The 17,193-nt window shown below is 50.1% G+C and overlaps 1 protein-coding gene across 6 annotated transcripts in view; it reads right to left on the minus strand.

The window, feature by feature from the left end:
• Sgsm2 (small G protein signaling modulator 2) overlaps nucleotides 1-17,193 on the minus strand; it is a 40,205-nt gene that overhangs the window by 8,978 nt on the left and 14,034 nt on the right. For 3 of the 6 annotated variants that reach the window (XM_048792931.1, XM_048792934.1, XM_015500984.2), the window contains exons 3-13: nucleotides 10,543-10,705; nucleotides 10,072-10,233; nucleotides 9,734-9,801; nucleotides 9,504-9,649; nucleotides 9,071-9,205; nucleotides 8,436-8,560; nucleotides 8,015-8,082; nucleotides 7,471-7,631; nucleotides 7,198-7,324; nucleotides 5,398-5,532; nucleotides 1,292-1,445 (exon numbers count right to left, since the gene is read on the minus strand). In XM_048792931.1, coding sequence (XP_048648888.1) covers nucleotides 1,292-1,445; nucleotides 5,398-5,532; nucleotides 7,198-7,324; nucleotides 7,471-7,631; nucleotides 8,015-8,082; nucleotides 8,436-8,560; nucleotides 9,071-9,205; nucleotides 9,504-9,649; nucleotides 9,734-9,801; nucleotides 10,072-10,233; nucleotides 10,543-10,705 — 1,444 coding nt within the window. The remainder of the gene's footprint in view (nucleotides 1-1,291; nucleotides 1,446-5,397; nucleotides 5,533-7,197; nucleotides 7,325-7,470; nucleotides 7,632-8,014; nucleotides 8,083-8,435; nucleotides 8,561-9,070; nucleotides 9,206-9,503; nucleotides 9,650-9,733; nucleotides 9,802-10,071; nucleotides 10,234-10,542; nucleotides 10,706-17,193) is intronic. The other 3 variants (XM_048792942.1, XM_015500985.2, XM_048792945.1) reach the window with 3 other exon arrangements.

A 17,193-nucleotide genomic window follows, 5' to 3' on the forward strand; every position in this document is an offset into this window, starting at 1 on the left:
AAACAACCTGGTTCAGAGGCCCAGGGCTGTGGCCTGAGGCAGAGGAAGGATGAGAGGGAAAGATATTCTGGCCTAGGAGGCAGGCAAGGTCCTTAGGATGGCACAGGGAGCGGCACAGCAGCATGTCAACAGCTCCCTGTCCCTGCCAGTCAACATCAACTTTGCTGCCAGGGATGGAGGACACCAGCCCCCCACCACCTAGCAATCTTGGGCAACTAATTTCCCCTTAGTGAATCTTGGTTTCCTCACGAGAAAATGAAGAGACTCACCTCAGGGCATAAGGAGTAGCAGTAAAAAAACATGAAGTAACAATTTAGAGGAAAGCACCCAGCCACATGCCCTACAAAAAGGCTATTTGCATATTGCTCTTACACATGGCAGGTGCTCAGAGACTTGTTGAGTGTCCTCAGACACATAGCCTGACAGTAGGGTCTATGCGCACACTAGGAAGGGGAACTCACAAGTGTTGGGCACCTACTTTGTGTAGGCACATGCCTGGCATTCACTTATTCAGTCCTCACCAGTGCTGTAGGAAGCAGGCAATGTTATCTCCATTTTATGAACGAGGAAACTGAGGTTTAAAAATGTAGAGGCTAGAGCGCTAGCCTAGCACATGTGAGGTTCAATCCCCAGCACCACATCAAAAAACTAAATAAACCAAATGAAGGTACTGTATCCATCTACAACTCAAAATGTCTTTAAAAAAAATGTAGAGGAGAGCTGGGGATATAGCTCTCTTGGTAAAGTGCTTGCCTTGCATGCATGAGGCCCTGGGTTCAATTCCCAGCACCAAAAAAACAAACAAACAAAAAAAAAATGTAGGAGTGTTGGGGTTGGCAGAGCACTTGCCTAGCATGTGTGAGGCACTAGTTTGATCCTCCACACCGCATAAAAACAAATAAATAAATAAAATAAAGGTACTGTGTCCACCTATAATTAAAACAATTTTTAAAAATATTTGTTTTTTTAGTTTTAGGTGGACACAATATCTTTATTTTATTTTTATATGGTACTGAGGATTTAACCCAGTGCCTCATGCATACTAGGCGAGCACTCTGCCACTGAGCAACAACCCTAGTCTCTAAAAAAAAATATTTTTTTAAAAAATGTAGAGGCTCAGAGAGACCCAGCAACTTGCTGAAGTCACCTGTATATCACAAGTGAAATTTGAATCCAGGTTTGTCCAACTCTAGAGACAACCCTTGTCATGCAAGTGACAGCCTCTGAGGACAGAGGGACACACATGAACAGACATGCTAACAGGAAGCTGATCTGGGCCCTACCCACTCACCGGTCTGGGACACAGCTGCAGTGACTGGGGGTTGCATATGGGGAGCTGTTAGAGGAGCAGGAGAGGCAAGAGAAGCGCTGGCTGCACAGGGGTTCTAGGTGCCAGGCTGTCAGGCTGGGCCCAAAGCCCTGCATCTCGATCATGTCGCCAGCATCTGAGGGCAGGAAGGGGCATGGTCAGCAGCTGGAAGGCCTCCTCCCCCAAGCACCCTGGGGTATGCCCACCTCTGTGCCCAGAGCTGCAGCATAAAGTCACCCGTTGGTGGAAAAATCACAGAGGTGGTTGCTGCCTGGTGCAGAGCCCAGAGATGGAAATGGTGGAAGAGGGCACTTGACACTTCTCAGCCTTCACTAAACCCAGAGAGGTTGTCTTTCATGTGTGATAAAATACTTGGACTGAGTCAAGGGTGATTTGCTTACCTACCTCTGTCTCACTACCAGCAAACTCTTGCTTTTCTAGAGGGAGGGGAAGGAAAGAGAAGGAATAGCCAAGACCTGCTGAGCTCTCTGAAATGCTACCAGTTAGCCTGACCTCTAAGGGCTTGGCTTGATTCTCTAGAGTAAAACTCTGAGATGCCCAAGAAGGTGCTTGGAACACCTCAATCTGTGACCCTGCCCAGACAGGGGAGTCTCTAGTGACTAAAGCCCCAGAGGGTCCCTGAGCTACTTGTCCACAGGCCTCACTCTTTGAGGGATTTTAGATCTGGTAGCCAGTGGCTAAGTAGAACAGTGCTCCCTGCCAAGGCTGGACACTTTGAAGCCTAAATGGACTGCACTAGATATGGCGGCTCCGCTCAGGTAAGCTGGAAGGGAGGGCGGAATTCCGAAGGCTGCCAGGGACTCTGGCATCCAATGCAGAAGTCACAGACAAATGTACCCAGGTACAGCCTCCTAAGATGACTCCTTGGATATGTCTACACCAATGCAGATGGAACTTTCTCAGCCAGCCCTGCTGGTCTAAATCAGAACCCAAGACCCTTGAGAGTTTCCAGGACCCAAGTAGGGCAGGGCACTACTCAGGGGAGTACTGATAGGTCCAGGAACCACAGAGATGAAGCACAGTGAGGGAAGGAAATGAAAGGACCCAGAGGTGATACCACAAGGGAGGGAGAGAGCAGAGCAGAGTGAAGAAGAACAAGGAGAGAGAGCTGTGTGTGCTGAGGACACTGTTTCTTTCGGCTGTGGCTTTCTTGGTGAATCTAGTGTGGTCCTGGCCCACCATGGACTGGAGCAGGCCTGGGCCTGGTTTTTCTGGGACTCAGACTCCAGCTCTGGGTGTGCCTTATAAGGAGGGCTGAGCTGATTCTTCTCCAGGCCCCTCAGGGATTGCCTTGCCTTGCCCCGCCCCCCCCAAGATCCATGGCAGGTATTTGTGTAGCTATCTGGCCCTTCAGCTCCAACAGGAGGCAAATTAAGGAAACATACTTGGTGGGGTGGGGGGCTGCGGCTCTGGGAGTGAGGGATTGCAAGCCATGCCCGAGATTCTAGGAAGAAAAGAGGGAAGGGGCAAAGTGCAGGTGGGGTGGGACAGGAGCCCAGGTCATGCCCCTGCAGCGAGAGAGAGGCCAATCCTGGGAGGAGCCAAGGTAAGAGTTGGCCCAGCTGGACAGGCAGCAGGCAGCAGGCGGGCAGGCAGGGAGGGTGACAGGTGCAGAGGGTGGAGGGCGGGCACACGGGGAAACCAAAGCTCATGCCCAGAAAGCAGGGCCCAACCAAGGCAGGTCTCCTGGGTCAATGCTCTTCACCTTAATTCTCCAGGAAGGAGCTGAACCAGCCAGCACTGACTGAGCATGGCATCTGAACAACCCAGTGCAGACAGCTGGAGCTCTGGAGTGACTGGGTGAGGGGCAGCAGGCTGGATGGGGGGTCTGCTGGGTTAGCTTTGACTCTGACTCTCTCCTCTGAGCATGAGGAAAGTGTAAAGCAAACAATCAGGGTGGGTGAACCCCACAGCCCCTAAGACTCCGAGTGAAAGGTGCCTGGCCTGGAGCAGAATTAGAGTGAACAGCATCTCTGCTCGTTCGGGGAGGCAGCAGGGAAAGGAGGGAGAGGAGAGGGAGGAGGAGATCTGGACACCCCGCCACTTGAGTCACATGCACAAGTCAAGCATGTTGCAGGCCTCAAAAGCAACGGCTAGCAGAATGGACTCAACAGTGTTGTCATTATGGACTGGAGTGGAAGTGGGGGCTCCCATCCCCTATCCCCTCTCCCCCAACCACTGACAGATTCTGCTCTCATACTTCCTCCCCTTTCCCAAGTACTGGGGGCCTCAGGACTGCATCCTGGGTTGTCTAGCCCCTGAGTTCTACAAGAGAATGCCCAGACAAATCCCAGGTCCTCTGGGTCTAAAGTCTCTGATCCCAGAAGCCTCAGCCTTAAGACTGGTCAGGAATGACTTTTCTTTCTCTCTCTCTCTCTCTCTCTCTCTTTTTTTCACTAGGATTGAACCCAGGGTCATTTTACCATTGAGCTATATCCCTAGTCATTTTTTAATTTTTTATTTTGAGACAGGGTCTTGCAGTTGCTGGGGCTGGTCTCAAACTTTAGATGATCCTGCCTCAGCCTCCCAAGTGGTTGGGATTTCAGACAAGCACTACCATGCCCGGCAGGGATGGCTTCTCTAATACCAAGTCTGCCAAGACAAGGGTTCTTTGAGACCTACAGCCTCCAGCCTCTAGCCTGACTGCCAGTTCATGGGATAACAAGGTCCCTCTCAAAGCTTAACCTTCCTACTCAAATTCAGTTAACCCGTAAATAAGCATCAGTGCCAAGTCCAATTTGCAAGGAAACAGATGGCAGGCATGTATATAGGCAGTAAGTTAGAATATTCCTACCTGGGCCTGGCCTTCAGACTTTTGTTGGAAGGTCTGGTAGGGAGGGCAGGCCCCAGGGCAGGATGTGGCAGGAAGAGAAGCAGCTGGCAGGGTTAGCTAAGGGGGTGCTAAGTGTGGGTTAAACCACAGATCTAGCTCTCCTGGGATGGTGGCATATTATTGGCTTAGTAGCCAGGCTAAGGAATAGAGTTCCTTAGCAGAACTTTATGGAAGCATAAGGAGAGTATTACATATTCTTAAGACTCCCTCTTTTGGGGCAGGGAAAGCAATTAATTCTGGCATGAAATGGTTAGGGATAGAGAAGTTTGCTAATCTTCGAGAGCTGGCTCAGCCCCTTCTGATCAGCCTTTCCTTAAGAGTCCCTTCCTAACCCTCACAACACTCCTGGCTGACAGCTCTCCAAAAAGAGTGGGATTCCCTCTACCAAACCAGCTCTGTGCTAAGACAGACAGTGTGGGCAGGGGAACACTGAGGGACTGCAGGCACTGGGTTATGTTATTCCCAATGAAGAGGACCTCTTCAATCATGAACTCTAAGGTCTGTGAGGATGGGACACACCTGTCTGACATCTCTGGCACAGCACGTGGCACAGATGAAGAAACCGAGCTTTGAGATGATGAGGTACAGAAAGCCAGGGGCATATCTGGGGCAGGAATTTATGTTGCCATGTCCTAAGTCTATGTCCCTTCCTGGACATTCTGTTGCAGATATTTCTAGATTTCATGCTAAAGTACCAGGCCATACCTGCGGAGCCTGCAGGCCTGCTGGGAAAACAGAGCCCTAGGGTCTCTTCCCAAAGTGGCCCCTGACCTGTCTGACCCCAGGAAGGGTCTGGTACCCCTATCCTGTTTCTATCAAGTCAGGAGTCAAAAGCATAGGACTGAGGCTGCCTTTCCCAATCAGCAGGAGAAAAGGAAAGAGACCACTATCTGGTGCTTGCCGGCAGGAATGCTAGGTGCAAGGAGGGGCTCAGGGAGCCATTCAGCCCCCCAAGAGGCAATCAGATAGTCAGCCTTTCCCTTCAGAGGCTCATCTTCCCTCTCAGCATGAAGCCTCCTCCTTATACTCAGAACTATTGACTCTATATGTCCCTCTTTTTGCCAGCACCTGTCTAGCTTCCTTGCATCCTTATCTGCCTCCTGATGGAAGGGAACCACCCTGGGTTAAGTCCCCTAATGCCAACACTGCTGTTTGAGCCCTGTGGTGGGTGGCAGGTGGGCCCAGGGGGTGGGGTGGAGGATGAGGTGGGTCAGGGATGGGGAGGGATAAAAACCTTTCATCGGATTGGGAGCTGTGAGGTTCCGCGAGCAGATCATTGAGAGCATCGAGTGCAGTTTATCCTCCTCTTCCTCATCATCGTCCACCGAGGCCGCGCGGCTGGCCGCTAGGTGGTGGTAGTTAATAGTGACTGCTCAAAGAGAATAGCGAGAGAGGCAGAGGCATGAGGACCCTAGTCCCTGGGTCAGTGGGACCAACTCCTTCCTTGAGGTGAGTGGCATGGAGCTGGGATCACCTTGAACCTGTAGGGCATAGAAGATGGGCGTGGGGGGTAGCCTGAGAGCCCTCTGATGAGTACTTAGGAGAGTATAGAAGGCAAGGGACTGGGCGGCAGTTACAGAGCCCTACTCTTCGAAGGGGCTCTTTCTAGAAAAAACAGGAGAGAGAGAACTGGTGTGTATGTGTGTGTGTGTGTGAAAGAGAGAGAGAGAGAAAGAGAGAGAGAGAGAGAGAGAAAGAGTGAAGGAGAGAGGGAGGGAGAAATATAGGAACTATTTGGGATAGGTTGGCAACTTAGGAGCTCGCCAGCCCTGGCCAAGGTGGACAGGACTACTGGCAGATGGTCATGGTCATTCTTCAGCTCTCATTATGGTCAGACTGAATCGAATCTGAAATTTACCCCAAACTCCCATAGACTCAACCTTTTCCTTCTCTAAGGGTTTTCCCAGAGCTGCCTTGCCCTTGAGAAGCCCGAGTCCTTCAGCTGAGCTTCAGCTCCTGTTGCCCTGGCTTGCCTTTGGGGAATTAGGGGTTCTTAAAGTGAAGTTTCGAACATTGGGAAATGCCATCAACTGAAGAGAGGAAGGAGAGACTGAAGAATCTAAACTAAACAACAACCTGAGATTAAATGCCAGGTTTGCAAACACATTCAGGCAAAAAGATGTCTCCTTGTCAGGCCATCTGGGAGGGAAGCGGGGATTCTCCTCACCTTGTGCCTTCCAAACTTTTGGGGACAACTGGTGCTGTGGCTACATGTATGCTGTTTGGGTCATCTGCCCTCCAATACTGAGACAACTTATTGACAACTTTTTGGTACCAATTAAGAAATTTAGGGAGAAGGTGGTATGGTGGGCAGTAGATACTCTGGGATGGCAAATTCTCTGACCTTATCTACGTGAACCGTGAGTCTCAACAAGAGAAACCTATGGGTTGAAGCAGCAGAAAGGGAAGTTTGGTGTTGGTAGATACTCAGAGATAGACCCCTTAGGCCGAGGGGTGTCTGACAAAGGCAGGCAGGACCTATGAGGGCCCAACTACCTTTGGGACCCCAGCCCTCAACATCCAAATCTTACCCTCTTCAGAAGCAACCCCAACCTCAGTCAGAGCTCCTCTTGTCAAATGCTGGCTTAAAGAGAGCTCCGGCTCTAGGGGAGTTGGTGAATAACTTGCTTTGTCCAAAAGAAGCGCAAGTCCCATGCCCAGGCTGCCTTGTGGAGGTTGAGAGGCAGGTGGAAGAGAAATGGAGAATTTTCTACCTTCTATTTCTAGTCCCTTCACATTTTCCCCCCCTGGGGTGGAGCATGAAAGGTGACTAAGAATCTTGTGCATGACACCTGGGTCTCCTGAGCCAAGAGTCTCGGGGAAAGAAACAGGTGGGGAAGACTGCTAGGAAGAGAGGTGAGCTCTCAGGGGATGATCTGCAGGTGAAAGGTCCAGGAGAGAGGTCAGTAATGACCTCATCTTAATCTGGTCTGGTCAGGGGACCCTGCCTGACATTCTCTTGGGTGATAGAGTATTCTCTACCTCCCTGAGCATCTTTCTGTCCTCCTCCACTAAGGAAGTTTGGGACACTCACTGTGCTCGTGCCTATGCCCAGGGTAGATGATCCGGAACACGTAGTCTGTGGCCCGCCCCATGCCCAGCTCCTCCACATCCACAGGTCGCATGCTACTGCGTTTCCGCAGCTTGGGGAACACCTTGCCCTGTGGAGAGAGGTGGTGGTCAGCCTGTCCAGGGCAGAGCCCTATCAGGGTCTAGCCTAAGAACTCCCGAGTAGAGAAAGAAAGGGCAGTGGCCAGAGAGCCACCCATACAGCCCTGTACCCAGAGACTCCCATTCCCTGTGGTACCTTCCCCTGCTGGGTCCACAGTGGGGGCTCAAGCTGTCCTTGAGGCAGAAGCCCATTCTCCAGACAGGACAGAAAGGACAGCAGGTGTCCTCCCTGTGGGAAGTGCAGTGGTGGTCTCTGGATGCCGTCCTGGCTCACCAGCACAAGTGTGCCACCGCTCTCTGGGGGTGAATGTGGGCAAGTGAGCTAGAGCCCTCCTTGGACATCCCACTCAACCATTACCCTAGCCCTCTAAGCCAAGTGCCCCAGACTGGGTAGTAGAACAGTCAGGCTGGAATGTGGCCTGGGAGCCTCATTAACAGGGATAGCAGGAGGGCCGGGGTAGAGCCTAGTGGCAAATTACATGCTTAGCACACACAAGGCCCTGGGATTTGATCCCTAGCACCACAAAAACAAAACAAAACAAAAACAAACCAACCAACAACAAACAAAAAACAGTGACAAGGAGAGGGAAACAGGAAGTCTGACAGGCCCCATGCTCAGCATACAATTGAGAGAAGGTGTCTCTGCCCTCCCACCCCTGTGCTGGGACAAGCAGACTCACTTTGTTGATGGCAGTGAATACAGACGATCTGACTGAAGGGCACCACCAGGGCATAGTCCCAGTAAACACTAGAAAGGAACCAGATTGATGTCACTGTGTCCCAAGATCTACTATTCTCCCTTCCTTCAGCTGGCCCCAATACCTCTTGAAACTACCCTGAAGATAGGATGACCACAGAGGAGAAGTAACCTCAGTCAGTCATGTCCCTCTGAGCCCCATGCTGTCCTCATGGCACAGGGCCCATCAGTCTCTACTGTCTAGAGCTGGGCTCAGTCCCAGAGAGCTTGACAATCACTCCAGGTGGCCTCTCCCTACCATGTGTGGCTCTGGGATAGCAGTGGGGCCTGCCTCCAGGAGCAGTCTGGGTCTTTCCACACCCCACTCCCTTCCCTGGCTCCTGGGAGACGTGCCAAAGCCCCACCTCTTTTCCAGCTCAGTGTCCCCCAGAGTCCCGTTCATGAGCTGGTTGGGGGTCCACTTCAAAGTTAGGCTCTCTGCAGACTGGTGTAGAGAGAGGTAGCCAGGGACAGCCTCCATGTCCTCCTTCTATAGGGAGGAGACACAGCAGAAGACAGAGACAGCGAGGGGCTGGGAGGTGCCCCAGGATTGCCCATGGAAATGAACTCCAGGTGGGAGCAGGGTAGGCCAGGCCAGGCCAGTCATGGGGTTCTGACTGGGCTGGAGCAAGGGAGAACAAGAGCCATCTGGCCATCTCCTCTTCCTGGCTGGCCTGGTGCCATTGGCTCTGTCACGTTAGCCTCCTGGATGCCAGGTGTGTCCTGAGCCAGCCACACCCAGCTGAGCATTCACCCTGCCTTCTGGCTGCCATTCCTACCCCTGGATGGCCTGGCTCTCTATCAGCCAGAGCAGATGCCACCTGGCTCCTGCCAATTTCAGGCTGGACATGAGTCATATGAAACAGTGAGGTGGGGGTGGGGCTATGTTACTCTTTCTCTCAGGTCAAGCTCCTTAGGAAAAGAAAAAACTGTGGCTGGAAGCTTTCAGTTCCAGGGCCTTCGGAAGAGGGAAACTGAGGTTGGCATCAAGCTTTCCTACCGGCTGCACCAGCACGTTGTTCTTGCCGTAGAGCAGTTGTGTTCTTGAGTTCTGGTGCAGGGACTCCACATACTCGCGGGCACAGGCGGCTAGCCTGTCCTCTGATGCACTGCCACTAGAATGTCGCTTCCGGATCTGACAGGAAAGCCATGGCTCATCCCTGGCCTCAGGAAATCAGCCACAGGACTTGAGAACCCTCAGGCTTCCATGACAACCCTTTCTTGTTGACCCCAGGCCTTCTTGCCCCCACAGTTTGTTTTCAGCCACCCTCTCATTTCCAGCCAAGAACTGGCACAGGTTTGTGGCATTTTTTGCAAGTGGGGAGAAGGCTCTCTAGGAGTGGCTACTACCTGGGGAGCCAGATTCCCCTCCCTCTAATCTCATGAACATAGCCTGAATAAGTGAGCAAGGGGATGGGGAGAGGGACACCCACCCCCAGGGCAGGGCGCTTTGCAGGAGAATCCTGGCGACTAGGGGGACCCCGGATACGGTGCCTCTGGACTAGCTCATCAGCAGAGGGGTCAGTCCAATAGTGATCAGCCGTCTTGAGCTTTGTGTATTCCAAGGCACAGGGTCCCACTGTGGAGACAGGGATGTTAGCTTGAGGAACTAGAACTGCCCCTTACCCACACCCCACAAAGGCCTATAAGCTCTCAGGCTCACCTAGAAGAGAGGCCAGGATGGGGCCAAACACAGGGTCTGCCAATAATGCTTCCTTCTCGTAGTACTTGCTGCCAGTGGGAGGGAGACAGGGTGATTGTCAGTGCTCTTGGACCTGGTCCAGGGTGGTGAAGCTCAGCAGGGAGGGACAATCCCCACAACGTCAGATTCATGTCAATCACCAAGGAAAGTGTATAGGATGGACTTTTGCGGGGTACCTGGTATGGTCTATGCTTTTGGAGTACTTAAAGGGGAGCTGGAGGCATGACTATAGGCTATCCTGACAAGCAAGGAGAGGCACAGGGCTGAGGAGGGAGCTAATTGGGGAATGGGGCAGTCACCTGCAGTTCTCCGCCAGGTACTGCACAACCCTGTCCAGAACTTTCTCCATGAGTGCTGTGCGTACCCATATGTGCTTCAAGGCCTGTGGGCTGAGGACCGGGGCCTTCCCACCAGCTGAGCCCTGTTTCCGCAGGGCCTCCTGGCCACCTCCTGAGGGTCTCCTGCAATGAGGAGGAGGAGGACTTCAGAAGTATAAGAGCTTGGGGGTAAACCACAGGTCTGAGGCACTAGGAGTGAGAACTGGTGCCACAATATGGGAGACCAGAGAATTCCTGAGCAGGAACAGGGAGTCAAAGGGCACTGAGCCCTTTGCAAGCTTAACTGTCACCCACAGGCTGATCCCTCACCCAACAGGTCCTGTAAGAGATGGGCCAGGAAGCCAACCTCTAGGTGGGTTTTCCTGGGAGGTAGCAGATGGCCAACTGGAAAGAGTGGAAGAGAGGGCCAGGAAAAGATGGCGTGAGGCTTACCTGCCCTCTACTTGTTGTTGCAGCTCCTGTACCTTGTGGCAAATCTCCCCAGCCACAGGGCACGTTTTCCCCACCTTGGTGAACAGAGCTGCCATCTTGTCACTGCGCAAGAAGCCAGCAGCACGGCGTCTCAGTTGATGCAGGAGGCAAGCCTCCACAGCACCTGGGCCACAAAGGAAAACAGCACCTGAGTCTGGGCAAGAAAAGGGACACTCCTGTCTCCCATGCCTATGGAAAGGCAGGGGCAAGGGCAACTGATGAAACTAGGGGCAGGCCAGGAGGTACCCTGACCACCTCCTAACCCTCCCCTCCCCTCCCTGTCCTTCTGCCCTTGTCTAGGGTGGACCTGCAATAGCCAAACCTTTCCCTCACCTGGTGTGTGCATGGCTCCTGTATCAAGTATCACTCCTGGGGGGACTGTGAGGACCATAGCTACCCACCGGGTTTGGCATGAATGGCTCTACCCAACCAAGAGGGCAAGCAGGGATAGCACCTACAGGACAGGGAAACAGAGAGCACACGGCCCGGCCGCCCTCCTAGAGAGTATGGTGATGTGGTTGCTAAGGAACGAGGCACTGGAGGAGCTGCAATATTAATGAAGCCACTGCAGAGATCGGACCTGACAGCAGCCCCTGGATTATTGATGAGCTCAGCAGCTGAGAGAGAGAGAGAGAGAGAGAGAGATAGATTTCTCTTTTCAACACTGGGAGGGCTTTCCTTCGTTCATTCATATTTTTAGGGACTAAACTTAAGAATCGCTTTATCTGGATTCTGCTTACCACAGAGAGACCCTGCAGGAAGGAAAGGAGGACTTGGTGGAAGGAACTGCGCTGGACAGACACAGAGTAAAAACATTAGTTTGTGTGGGATTGGGGTGGGCTTGACCAGTACTGAGGCCAGGCTGAGTGAGCTGTGCTGGCGACAAGATCTGAACTTGGTGCGGCCACTTGCTGCTTCTGTGAAACCTGGGTAAGTGACTTGATACTCTCAGCCTCAGTTTTATCATTTGTGAAGTTGAGAAAGCTTCTTAGGACAAGTATGAGATGTCACATGAGATGGAACATGAGAAACCCCTTGCACAGGGTCTGACTTTTGAGAGCCACTGGATACACGTCACCTTACCTTCTCTGTTCAGGGACTCTTTTATAGCCAACCTGTAAGAGCCAGGTATGGCAGGACCTGGGTGCATCAGAGAAAAGATCACAGCCTGCCCCAGAGGCAGATGGAGGTCCTGCTCTCTTGGAAATGAGGGAACCGAGGGTCAAATTTATTCTGACTAGCAATGGTTAGGTTATGGAACCTGGACTTCAAGAAAGAATTACTGAAAGGAAAAAAAAAAAAAAAAAGAATTACTGACAACTCTCATCCGTTTTCTGCCTTTGTTTTGGATAACTGACAAGCAGTCACTGCTGTCCTATAAAAGGAGTTTGGCCTTCTCTTGGACTGAAGTCAAGGAGAGACTGAGTCCCTGTGGCCTCCTACAGCCAGCTCAGTGAGAGAATCCAGGGGAGGGGGAACAGGGAGGCTCCCTCTCCTGAAGCTCATCCCTGCTCTGACCTTACAGGGCTTTGTTTTACAAGGTGCTGCCTGTCCTCGACTGTGTTTATAGGGCATCAGAGAGATCTTTGGCATAAGTGTCCACATGTTCTTCACTGCGATCAGTCCCCTGGTCCCTAGAGGTCTTATGTGTCCCTAGGATATATAGGTAAGTGACTTCTCGGTCTCAGTCTCTTGATCCTGATGCAGGAAGGTGGTGATATTTCCCTGGGTTGTACTCCGCATCTAGGAGAGAGAAGTCACACTGAACAGAGCCAGAGTGGCAGCAGGTGGCACTAGTCCTGCAGGATATCATGTGCTTCAGTGATATGTCTAATTGCAGGGATAATGAGTCATTAGCCTTCCCACCTTCCCCAGGCAACTGCAAATGCAGGCAGGCCAGGGCGCTGGGGACCTGCTAGGCCTCACTCATCTTCTCAGCCAGCCTCCCAGCTCTGAGAGAGGAGGCTTTCCTCAGAGAGTACTGCAACAAGGGAATACTGTCCCAGTGATCACCCCTAAGTTTCTTCCATGAAATCTAGGCAATGTGCCAGGCCTGTCTAGGGAAGGAGAAATCTGCACCCTCAACCTTCCAAACAAAGCAAATGACCCCTTAGGCCAGATATTCTCTGTCTAGTTCCATGTGCTCCTTGGTTGGTGATTGTTGAAAACAGTTGCCCTTGACCATTCTCACAGCAGTGCGCCCGAAAATCAGCAAACGTGATGAAAAATGTCATGTGTGTAGTGTGTAGGCAAAATTAATAACATTGATGATGATAATAACAATAGAGAATCCCTATCTCAGGGGGTTTACAGATGGGTTTCTTGGACTCCACAGACATCCTGAAATTGTATAGAATCTGTATAAAAGTTGTTGTGCTCTAGAATGCTTAGGGAGTGTTTTTTTTTGTGGTGCTGGGGATTGAATCCAGGGCCGTGTGCATGCTGACTTTTAGCTTTTAAAAGTGGGTACCTGACCCCAGAAAGATTAAGAACCCCTGGTCTAACACTTGATTTGGGCAGAAATCCAAACATTCCCACTGAAGGAAACTCAGATGCAAACATAACCATACACACGCTCTCTCTAATACACAGTGAATACAACAATCACAATTGCCCACAGAACCATAGGCAATAACAAGCAGCTCTGTTCTGAACTTCCTCCTAAGGAAAGGCCTTTCACAGAAAGAACAGGGGAATGTCAAGTACTCTTCCCATGGGAAGTTTAACTGAAGGCCCATGCTTATTATCTCCTCCCTTCAGGGAGAGCCCAGGGCACCAAGCAGGGGAACTCTAGGGCATTTCTCCTTTCTGCCCTAGTTCTGCCACCATGGTACTAGCTCTCAGTGTGGAGGCCATGCTGGAGATGTCCATAGAACTAAGACACCAAGTTGGCTGAGCCCATCCACCTGCTAGCTGAGCTATCTGGGTCCTTGGCACCCAGCTCCAAAGGCTTCAGGGCTCCAATCCCAGTGGGTCTTGGTACTACCCACAGCCACTCTGGATGTATTACAAGGTAACAGCCTGTAATAGTATCATTTACCTCATTTCATATGAGAAAGATTTTTAATTGTTAATAAAAAAAATCAATACTAGTTGGGGTGGAAAGGCTTGGGCAAATGAGTCAAAATAGAGAGACATGACTTAACAAGCATGATACTCTTAACTGCCGACCCTGATCTTCTGGTGGCCTTTAGAGTTAGGGCCTGATGAGACCAGGGTAACTTCTCCACTGTCATCCATTCCATCCCACTAACAAGAAGATTCAGAGAACTAACTACAGTTCTGAGTAGGCAGAATCATAACCAAATTTAATTTCAGCACCTTGCTATGAACACCTCCCACCCTCCACTGAAAGGTCTGATGCCATCTTCCCAGGGAAAGGCTGGGAACCATAGGCCGAGATTAGCCCTAGCCTCTTCAGTCCCCCTCAAGCCCATAAAGGTATGGAGTTTAACAAATACTATCTGGGGCTAGAGATCACAGGTGCTAATGGAATTCTATAGGGCCCTACCTCCCGTCCCCTTACATGCTTATTTAACCATTCCAAGGATACCACTGTAGAGTGAGACACTGGGGAGACAGAGATAAAGGGAAGTGGAAAGTTGCTGAATTTTCTCGTATATTGCTGGTGGGAGGCGATATGGTACTATAAATGTGCAAATAATCTCTGACCCAGCAATCCCTCTTCTGGAATCTTCCCTGTTGATATAACTGCTTGATTACTTAGTTTAACAGCAAATACTGGAGACCATCCACATGTTAGTCAATAGGGGTCATGTTTTGTAAATTTGGCATATTCACACAGTAGAATATTGTGTAACTGAAAAAGAATGAGATGTACTCTCAAAAGAACAATGGAAAGCACTCCAAAAGGAAGATGCAGGACAATATGACCACATGGCACCTTTGAATTACAAAAAAGGTGAATGAACAAAGATTATATATATATATATATATATATATATATATATATTTCATTTCTAGAAGGGTACAGAAGAAACAAAACAGTGACTTGAGTGGAAATAGGCAAGGAAAGGAATAAGGCCTTTGAAGTACACCTTTTATATAATTCTGATTTTTGAATCAGGTGAACGTATTACCACTTCAAACCAATAATTGTAGTAGTTGAGTAAGTGACCATCAAGGGTCTGATTATGAGATGAGGCCAGAATCTCCAACCCAAGAGTGAATCAAATTCACAAACCTCAGAAAGCCTCGGTCTGTCCATGACACTGGCTCTACCTGTCTCCTTTCACCAGCTCCCTTAGCAAATATAGTCTTCCAAGATGGTTTGGTTCCCTACCCCTTGGGGAACCTGCTTAGGGCAACAGCAGGTAACCTGAGCTGGGCGGGGATAGGAGAAACAACTCCATGGGCTGGGACAAACCAAGGTGTCTCAGGAGCTCACAGAAATAAACTGAAGCTATGGTTTCCAGGAAATGCAGTAGTGTTTGGGGAGGGGTCCACAGTTGGTCCAAGGGGGCCTCAGAAACAAGGCTGGCTCTGGGATGGTTCTCCCAGTCTGCCTTGCCTCTCATGTGCATATATATTTATATTTAAAGCTATGCTCTACAGACACGGGCCTGGATAAGCCCAGTTTTGTTGAAGTGCAGAATCATAGCACCTACAGTTGGTACAGTCTGACATGAATCTGGGTCCAGGACACTCAGCCAAGAGGCACTGGGGACAGGAGTAGAGGAGGTATGGCAAGCACAGCCTACTCCCCCAACCTCTGGCTCAGTTTCACCTTTACTCCCAGCTACCATCTGTACAATGAGGGAGTTCAGTAAAAGTTGCCATGGAGAACCTGAGGGAGGGAAGTGCAGGCAGAGCAGTCAGTCACAGGTGGTTCAGTTTTGTCCTGGAGTTTTGGGGCCATCATTCAGAGCAGAATTTTCAAAAGCTTAATGCCAAAGGGCTTCTGGTTTAGGCCCCTGTATAATGGGACCAAGACTACCAGGAGGAGTAGCCTCCTGAAAGGAAAGAGAGGAAAGGTGGGGCTCTTCAAAGAAGGAACTTAGGTGAGTAGTTTATCCCAGCTGTTGGAGAAGGAGGTTGGAACTTTAGCGGGCAGCAAATGAGGTGGGGAAGAGCAAAGAGGCATCTTCAGGCATCACTGACTTCTTTTCCCTATTTCTTCTTCTTCTTTTTTTTTTTTGCAGTACTAGCATTTGAACTCAGGCCATCCACATGCTAGACAAGTGATCTCCCATCAAGCTATATTTCCAGTCCTTTTGTGTGTGTGTGTGTGTGTGTGTGTGTGTGTGTGTGTAAAGAGCATCTGCCATAGACATAGACATGCTGGGACTCACTAAGTTGGTGGCCATAAATAACAGCAGCCATTGAACTGCTTAGTCATGTCTGCTTGCAATTGATAAAAAGCTATAAGGGGCACTAGCCAAAAGCATGCTTAGTAATGACTGGTTGCAATTGATAGGGAGCACAGCTCCATGGACACGTGCAAAGAACATGCCCAGCTGCAATTACATCACCTCACTGGACATAACCAATGGACGTTGACTTTCACTGGGTGTAACCAATTATCAACATACATCACCAGCTTTGAACTGTAATTAAATTGCTGGTCCTGCCACATTGAAGAGTTTTGCTCCAAGGACATCGGTGAGACTGGCCACCTTGCTGTCCATCTCTGGACTGACTTCACCATTCCCTGATGTCCAGCCTTTGGCTGGAGAGAAGGACAATGTCTGCTCTTGGGCTAAGAGAAGTTGCATGGCATGGGAGGTGTTTTGGGGGCTCATGGTTGCCCCACGATTGTGTAATTTGCTTATAGTGTTTAGTGTGCATTAAATGCTAGTTGGGGGCTGGGATTGTGGCTCAGCGGTAGAGTGCTCGCCTAGCATGGGCGGGGCCTGGGTTGGATCCTCAGCACACATAAAAAATAAAGGCATTGTGTTGTGTCCATCTAAAATAAATATTTAATAAATATTTTAAAATAAATATTTAAAAATGCTAGTTGGGGTGCTCCCCCATATACCCAAAACTTTTTGCTCTAATTGTTTATATTTGATGATTATTGTGATTGAATATATGCTTGCATTTAAAGATAATCCACCTCTGAGTAATTATTAATAGTGCCACTTGCAACAGTGTGTGTGAGATTGAATCCAGGACCTCAAGCATGCCAGGTAAAGTGCTCTGCCGCTGAGCTACATACCCAGGTCCCAATCCCAACCCTTTTTATTTTATTTATTTATTTTTTTTATGTGGTGCTGAGGATCGAACCCAGGGTTTTGCACATGCGAGGCGGGCGTTCTACCGCTGAGCTACAACCCCAGCCCCCCTTTTTATTTTTTAAGACAGAGTCTCGTTAAGTTGCCCTCAAATTTGTGGTATTTTTGTTGTTTTGGTACTGGGAATTGAAACCAGGGACACTTAACCACTGAGCCACATCCCTAGCCCTTTTTTTATGTTTTATTTAGAGACAGGGTCTTATTAAGTTGCTTACGGCTTTGCTAAATTGCTGAGGCTGGCTTTGACCCCCATGCCTCAGCCTCCTGAGCTGCTGGGATTATAGGTGTGTGCCACCGCACCCAGTGATATCCTTAAATTTGTGTCTCTACCTTTGGGATTACAGGCATGCACCACTCT

This window comes from Marmota marmota, unplaced genomic scaffold, assembly GCF_001458135.2.
Source record: "Marmota marmota marmota unplaced genomic scaffold, marMar, whole genome shotgun sequence".
Taxonomy (NCBI): Eukaryota; Metazoa; Chordata; class Mammalia; order Rodentia; family Sciuridae; genus Marmota; species Marmota marmota.